Raw genomic sequence first — 8,330 nt, forward strand, 5'->3', positions numbered from 1 at the left:
CTCGATCTGAGTAAGTTAATTTTTTTATAGAGATCTGACCAAGTTAAAATCGTTTAGCTGGATATTTAATTTAGTTAGTTATCGTTTGCTTTCAGACTGGCAGGCAGTTTAGTTAGAAGTTCTAACTGAAAAATTCATTTCTTCTTTTCAATCAATGAATAGAGATTTCTCCTCCGATTCAATTCATTTAGGATCATAAATAACTAATCAAAGCACTTGTGCCAATGTCAAACGCAAACTAATAAGTCCAAGGCATAAACTAATAATTATTCAACAGTAACACGATTATAGGACATTAATACTCCACTAAAAAGAATGCAAACCCAGATAATGAAATGTTCTTGGTTCGTTCAAAGCAAGCTATTAAATAGGCTTCATTACAAGCTATTCCCACAATAATTCAAATGGCTCCACTACTAGCCATACAAGGTAAATTCCTAACCCTCAATCCATAATAACTTAACAACCATGATCAGTGCTGAAAGATCTGATTTAGTAACTATTCGCAATATCTAGCAGAGAGGAATAAGTTCCGAGGAGTCCACAAATGATTCCCGCTCCTGAAATTATGATGCTCAAGGCAACCTGAAAGAACCAGCAACACAAGTCTTGAGTTCTATGGAATGAATAGGAAATTCTTTCAAAACAGCATTGTTAATCTATGAGCTCACAATAATTAACAATTCTATGCGGTCCAACAGCCAAAAAAGCTTTGAAATCAGTAGTGTACCAAAATTATCTTAAAAGTTTCATATTATTACAAACTTACGTATGAAAGAAAATATAAAATTAATAGTGAAAGATCATGTTGTACTAGAAAAAAAGAATAAAAAGTACCCTTATTTTGGTTTGATTTGCCAAACAAATAAAACATTTTTAGCGGTCGATTAATTTTTTTTTTTCATACGTAATTTTGTCCACTGACATTCATTCATGGTAATTATTTTAGCTTCAAAATCTTCCAAAGATGATTATTAATTTTGGTACTTCAATGTTGAAACTATTTAATTAATATAAAACATGAATGTGATAGATATAAGGAAAATTGACAGATAATACTGAGAGCTTACATGCATTTCGTATTGGCTTAATTAGAACTTACATGCATTTCGTATTGGCTTAATTAGAAAGTATTATTGTTCAATACTAACGTTAGTCTACAAATTATAATCATGTGAGTGTGGAATTTAGATTTTTTATTAAATTAATAATTTCATCACACCTATGGACAAAATATAAATAAAGGACTAGAGAGTAATTATGGAATCAGAAACATCCTTACCTGCATCTTTGTAGCTTTCTTGCCCACAATTTTCAGAAAGCAAAGACTAGGCATTATCACTGACTGAAAAATTTTGCATACAAATATTATATGTTGTTCAATGGGGATTCCTTATAAGAAACTGAAACAAGAACAATAAGGGAAAGCAGAATGGAGTATGGACAAATCTACATATATATATATATATATATATATATTTTGATTAGTTAATATTTTAACAAACCTTATTTTATCCTTGTACAGCTTTATTTTTTAGTGATTTTCAATAATTTTTTTAGCGGTTCTAGGTTTAAAGAATAAGATGAGATGCAGCCATGCAGGCATGAATATAAGGCACATACATTAAACATACAACAAATTTAGTTATAGGATATGAATAGCATGTTGACACACCACTAAAATGGTATCCTCAATTTCAAGGACAATTATGCACATGAGTATTTCTCTAATCAATTAAAGTTAGTATTTTATGGTTGATGTATGTAAATAAAAATTGTAAGAAACAAAAAATGACAAAAAAGGCATTAAACAATCATGAATTATATCCACCAAAACAATCTTAACAGAGTCATGACTTCTAAATTCCTTCCACGACAGTTAAACTTTTATTTGTGGTTCGAATCATAGATGTCATTAAAGAAATATTTATATTTGTTTGAATATAAGTAGCTGAAGGGAGTGCTTACCACAAGTATGCTGAAGAGAGAACCAATTAAAGACATCACAAGCCCTGAAATTGTAATGAAAGGATATTAGAGTTAGACTTGTTTAATTTTGTAACATGTATTACCACTTCAATACAAAATTTCATCATTAAAAAGATTTAGATGTATGATTATTGACTATTAAGCACCTTAAATTAGGCAAGAGCAAGAGCTTAGTAGATAAGGTACTGATCAATGACAGAAGAAGAACATGGCACACAAAGTTGCTTGCTTCCACATTTCTTGCAATATTTACAATTTGAAAAGTACAAAATAAGTGTGAATTAGGGAAAGCAATCAATGTCAACGTCCTCCCAATGCAAGTTTTAGTTTTGAACTTCAACATAAAGTATGTTTACTACACAATGATTTGAAACCATTTTTTAGACGATGGCCTTGAAAAGTAGCTCTGGCCCGGAGGTAATTATCCATAACCTTCACGATTCTTTTCATTTCAAACTGACTCTTCAACTTTCAACCCTATCAGAACTATTCATAGTGGACACCTGACTGCTACACTTTCTATCAAGCCAAGGTTGTAGAGCCTGTCGGCTGTTGGTTACCGTTGGACCAGCCAATCACTATAAACATTTCACCAGTGATTTTTGCATATGCCTGTGTATACCATCTTTTGTTCCGACTTCCCGGCTACCCGTTGCTTATTAGGGGTTTGCAAACAGGGCCAAGTTGCTAACATACTGTAAAATTTTGTTATCTTGCATGTTTGCAGTATGCCTCAAGTCCAAGTGTATATCTTTCCTATGTTTTCTGGTGCGATGCAAATGGAGGCCGACTTCAAGGGTTTTCTGGTGATCCCTTATTTGATTTTGAAGCTTCTATCAACATTATGTTTCTCTTTTAGGACCTCCTTCAATTCCAATCATATTTTGAGTCTTGTCAATTATACATGTGTTAAGTTTCTTGTCATGGAAGCCAAACGTGTTGGACTTGATGCACAACTCAAATACAGGAGCAAGTTAGGCTAGATTTGCGCCAGGTAATAATTACCAATTGTTTTTATCTCGAATAACCTTTTACAGATTTGAACATCAGAAAATAATGTTCAGTTGTTGTTACATTTCCAACTGTCTTATTTTTTCATGTATAGGTCAAGCTACTATGTGGAAACCGGAAAGCAAGCTTCCCTTGCTTGTTCCATAGTTGCACTAGATAAATACGAAGATCCTACCAAGCTTAGGGAGTTTTAAAGGGGATACGTTACTCAACTTATATAGTAGGAGTCGAGAAGAGAGCTCCAGGTGTAAATCCAACTAGGTATGTGCAAGCTAGTGAAACAAGTGATCTTGTGAGTTGGACCGGTGGTGATTGAATACGAGAAAAGACGGAATAAAAGAGCAAGGGAATTCACTCTGAAGATAAAGCTGTTAGTTATGCACTCTGACTCACTCCCTTCATCATGTCTAGTGCTGTTTTTTACATTGAATTGTCTAGAAGATATTAAAAACTGCTGAAATGACATTTGCTACAATATGACAAATCATCCATTTTGGTTCAAAATATGCCAGGGAGATAAATGAAGAAACTAAACCAGTTTGGATGTGGTTCATGATTTGGAAACAAAATAACACAAAAAGAAAGGGTGGCATCAGAATACTGCACATATGATTATGAAATTATATCATAATATGGAATGAATGAATAAATGAATAGGTCTATAGCCCAGAGTTTATATTTCAGAGACAGCCTCAGACTTACCAAAAAATGGAATCAGAAATGCAGCACAAACCGTAGATGCAACCAGTGCAGATCTAAGAAGAATGTAGCACCAGTAAGTTCTAGAAATTCTTTCAGGCAGCAACTCCTCTAGACTCCTTGCCAGTGGATTCATCAACAGAGCATATTTGTTAAATATTAAGGAAAAAAGTCAAATATAATTATTGATCAATTTGATAAATCAACCTACGCATTTTGTACTTCCATAAACAAAATTATAGCCAAAAGGATATTTAGTAAATGGGTTAATTACCTGAAAGAAGAGTAAAGAAACACGAAATTAGAGACTTAAAAAAACATCTTAGGTAGATTGAAGCTATTAAAAAGTAACAATTAGAGACCGAAAAAGTATCAAACTCACTGTTGTCCATAATGCAACTTTGGAAGCAAATGCACCCTTTGGCATATTCAATGTTATCTGGGACAAAATGCTGTCACCAAACATGAAGTATCCCATGACTGCAACGCCTCCATATATCAAAACGCACAAAATAAAACTGCAAGCAGAAAAATGAGTTGAGGAATCAGAATGTAGAAATTACACATGATTTTCTAGTGATAAAAGGAGTTAGGTACCATACCATGTTATTAATGCCTTGGGGTATTGTGATTTGTCCGCCATGGACTGGTAGATATTCGGAAAAACGGAATGTCCTGCAAAGCAAAAGCCATAGATACCAATGGCGAATGGCAGGCCGCTCCATCTCACCACTTCACCAGTGTGATGGAATCCAACATTATCAATTGTCCCAACACAAAAAACACAGATCACAATCAATATTGTTGCAACAACCCCTCCAGCTGCAGATTGTCATAATAAGTTCAAGTTACAACAGATTCTTTAAATTGAAAACAAGGAATTTTCTTAAGACCTTGGGGAACCTGATAGATAAGAGATTAAGCGAAGATCCTTCAACCAAACCGTAGGAAGAATAAGAAGTGCGGTCAGAATTCCGAACAAGTGCACAGAGTCTAACTTGAGACCTCCCCAATCTATGGAAGTTCCCGGAAACACACTACTAAGGTTATCTCCTTCCAAGATAATGAATTCCACACAGTATGACTGCACTCATGAAAAGAGATCTTAGGCATAAGGTCCAGAGGAACAGAACACAGGTATTTCAAAGGAAATGAAAGACATTGTTGCCACACTCACATATAATTCAGTGTACAAAACGATCTGCAAGAAAATATATCAAAAGCAATAACATCAGTAAATATTGATTAGTGAAACCACCAATTCAAGCTTCTAAGCACTCTTTTTCACTTCTACAGCAAAGAATTTGAATATAGAGAAAAGAGAGATAGGAATATTCTTATACACATTTTGAGGTCCTTAATAATTTATAAAACCCAAGATAAAAACTGAAGCAAAACCATTTAGGATCATGATAAAAATAAATAAATAAATAAAAAAGAACTACAATATTCATATATCAAGAGAAAAGCAGCATTTCAAGTCCATGAATCCAATAATTAGAGTCTAGAGATGTGAAGTAACGAGAATTGAACAACAATTTTCAATCAAGTTAACTTTTAGTAATAAAAAAACAGAAGACTCACTGATACAGCAATACGGCCATATCTTCCAAATGCAGCTTCTCCTATATCGGGGTAGGTAATGATTCCTTCTTTACTTTCAAAGCAGCGTCTCAAAAGGGTGGCCGTATAACAGCATACAATGGCAAAAAAAAGCATCACCACCATACTGGCCCACCCTGCTTGTCTCACAGTATATGGTGTGGATAGAAGACCAACTCCACACATGACATTAATCCCTGCCAGGTACAGAATCACATTATAAAACAGTCACATAATTAGAAAACTAGAATCAGTGTTTGATATTTGAAAACAGAATTCATAGAATCTGTCAACATTTCTGCAAACAGACAAACCAACTTTTCAAATTCCAATTTATAATTAAGCAGTAAAATTTTGGAAAAAGGTACATGAGAGACACTTCTCGATATATATATATAACAATAATAGCTCGGACATGAAACGAATATAGAGCCAGAGACACCTAAAATTTGTGTCCCCTCTGTCCATGCTACTACCAAATGAAGCCTAGCTACTCATTAAAGTTGTATATATTTCTCTTCACTTCATTGATAGGTTACTTATTACAATTATAACCACTCTAAGGATAGTGATATGCACTAACCTTTTGGAATGAGCCAACCTCAAATGGCCAACTTTTTCTTACTGAAGGGGAAAAAAAAAATCTAAATTGCATTATTGGAGAATGTCTTTGCCGGTATTTGAATCTAACATATTTTATAGATAAACATGCACAAACCAAGCTTAATGTTTAAAAAATAAAAAAATTGCAGCAGATAAAGATGAAATAGTATACCATTGAAAATTGTTTGAGTTAAGCTGCATCCATAACCAATAGGCAATTCTCCCGTAACATGCCTTTGAATTGAAGCTTTCTCCCACCATGTTGATGATCGAGTGATGCCTTCATGACCTGACAGTAAAGGAGTCTTTCCATCTATCTCCAAGTTGCTCTTTGAACGCGCGAAACTCGAATAAAGAAAACTCGGCCCTCGTAGAAATGATTCGAAATTCGGTGCTGCAGCAATGGTATAAGAATCTGTAGTCTCTCTGTCAAAAGTAAGGGGATGAAAAACAATTACACAAGAATAGTTAATGTTTGATCCAATTAACAAAAAACGCCATATAACAGAAAGTACCAACAAAGCTGATTAAAAAATCCTAGAAAACCAAAAATACATTTACCTCTTTACAAAACCACTCACCTACACAGATCATTTCATATGGAATCTTCACTCACTACAAGAATTTCAATAACCCTCACCATATTTTAGCTATAAGCCAGGGCAAAACTTAATATGACGCTCTAATTATTGGAAATTTGACTATGGACTTGTTTTGGTATCCCATACTAATTCGTTGCGCATCAAATTTTTACATACACAGTCGAGCAATAAAAGGAACGAGTTTGTGCATGTTGAAGATGCTAGGGATTAAAACAGCATAAAATAAAAATGAAATAATAAACAGAAAATTACACGAATTTCGATATTATAATGAAAAAAAAAAATTAATTTCTCAAAATCAGTCAAGCACCAAAACCAAAACAAAAGGACAGTGTATATTGCTTTGAAAACGGAGGTGGGACCATCCAAAGTGTACAATAATTCCGAACAAAAGAAAATTGCAGAAACTAATACAGGATGAGTCACGTAAGAGATACTATGTGAACAAAATCACCGAAAGAAGAAGACAAAACCTTATCATGAAATGCTAATTGGAATCAAAACAAAAAGGATAGTGAAGAAGATGAAGAGGAAGAGAGGATGATATCATACTTGTAACTTTGAGGCCACTGCTGAGAAGTGAATGATTCAGGTTGATGTCCTCTGCGATGACGATTCCCATCGTCGTCGTCGTCGTCGTCACTGCCACTCCCACTGCTGCTTTCGCTCTCGAACTTGACAGCTTCAATGTCTTGAGGTTCAGCTTCTTCATTCTGTTCGAATATAAACTCCTCATAGTCCTTCTCTTTCTCGCTCTTCTTGTTCCTGTTTTCGCTGTTGTCGTTACTCGCCATTCTAACCAGAAGACTCAAGACCCCTTTTTCTTCAGAGCACAAGACTTAAGCAGAGAAAACACAATGTGTATATATATGCATTTGTATTATGTGTTATTCCCTTATGGGTAACGTGGTATGTTAGAATTTGTGTTATTGGTGAGTTGTTTATGAACCATGATGATGATGCATACACAGTGAACAAAACTTTTGAAGAATAAAATGTTATTGAGTGGCTGTAATTGGGTTATAACTTATAACTGGGACTGGGACATGACTAGTAAGGAGAATATTAATTTCTTTTTTTTTTTTTTTCTTTTTCATAATATTCTTTTATTTGAAAATAAATTTCAAGTACTTTATTTTTTTCTTTTTTTTTCTTATTTCTTTTTTCCTATTTTGTATTCATATATTCACTGCAAAGGCGAAAGGTTAATAACTCATTTCAGACATGTAAATATTATGTCATTAATTTTAGAAAAATATTGGATGAATAAATCGAACTTTTTCTTTTTAATATTGTATTACTAGAAGTGAAATCCTTCATCATGAACCAAACTATGTGTTGAGCACAACTATAGCCATTTACAAAACGTCAGTGACGTTTTGTGTTTCTTCAATTAAAATAATATTTTTTATTACAAAACGTCAGCGACGTTTTGTTCTTTCATGATTAAAAAATTTTTTTTATCGCAAAACGTCAACGACGTTTTGTGTTACTACCACAACCGTGTAGAACACCAAAATGATCAAATATTTTTGTATTTCACATTAAAATTATTCATATATAAATATTTTTATACAAATAATTAATTGACGACTAATTTTTACTTTTCATGAATAATGATAGTTAAAGTGGGTGTTTGATCTCTGTAATAAGTGAACCAATAAACTTTTTCAAATAATGCTCCATTAACGCCAGAATACCCAAATTTGACAAAAAGCTATTGAATATTGATACCAAAATGCTGATAAAAAAACACGTACCAACGTAACTCTTCATGCCGAAACTTTTCAACAGAGTTCATGTTATTGTGAATTTATTATTGTG

General features: G+C 33.5%; 1 protein-coding gene across 6 annotated transcripts; it reads right to left on the reverse strand.

Annotated features, from left to right (window-relative positions):
• Positions 228-7,552, reverse strand: LOC107625389 (vacuolar amino acid transporter 1). Of its 6 annotated transcripts, none has more exons than XM_016328020.2 (12): positions 7,059-7,549; positions 6,077-6,330; positions 5,284-5,498; positions 4,877-4,900; positions 4,603-4,783; positions 4,302-4,521; positions 4,082-4,217; positions 3,954-3,973; positions 3,703-3,848; positions 1,969-2,012; positions 1,283-1,345; positions 228-585 (listed from the first exon to the last, which is right to left on the reverse strand). In XM_016328020.2, the coding sequence occupies exons 1-12, from the start codon at positions 7,298-7,300 to the stop codon at positions 493-495; spliced, it is 1,638 nt and encodes a 545-aa protein (XP_016183506.1). In that variant the 5' UTR covers positions 7,301-7,549; the 3' UTR covers positions 228-492. The 6 variants fall into 6 exon arrangements, 5 of the variants coding, with proteins under 5 accessions (XP_016183506.1, XP_020971556.1, XP_020971557.1 ...); XR_002357551.1 differs by lacking the exon at positions 228-585 and adding an exon at positions 2,136-2,228 and having other exon boundaries at positions 1,312-1,345; positions 7,059-7,552; XM_021115898.1 differs by lacking the exon at positions 228-585 and adding an exon at positions 3,213-3,272 and having other exon boundaries at positions 1,312-1,345; positions 7,059-7,552.

This window comes from Arachis ipaensis, chromosome B02 (assembly GCF_000816755.2).
Source record: "Arachis ipaensis cultivar K30076 chromosome B02, Araip1.1, whole genome shotgun sequence".
In the NCBI taxonomy this organism is placed as follows: domain Eukaryota; kingdom Viridiplantae; phylum Streptophyta; class Magnoliopsida; order Fabales; family Fabaceae; genus Arachis; species Arachis ipaensis.

What these genes read in the sequence shown, in the direction of transcription:
- LOC107625389 (XM_016328020.2), bottom strand. Translation starts at nt 7,300, where the DNA reads ATGGCGAGTAACGACAACAGCGAAAACAGGAACAAGAAGAGCGAGAAA. An exon ending in CTTAATCTCTTATCTATCAG is followed by an intron (nt 4,522 to 4,602) that starts GTTCCCCAAGGT and finishes GACAATCTGCAG; the next exon opens with CTGGAGGGGTTGTTGCAACA. An exon ending in CTCTCTTCAGCATACTTGTG is followed by an intron (nt 1,346 to 1,968) that starts GTAAGCACTCCC and finishes AAAATTTTTCAG; the next exon opens with TCAGTGATAATGCCTAGTCT.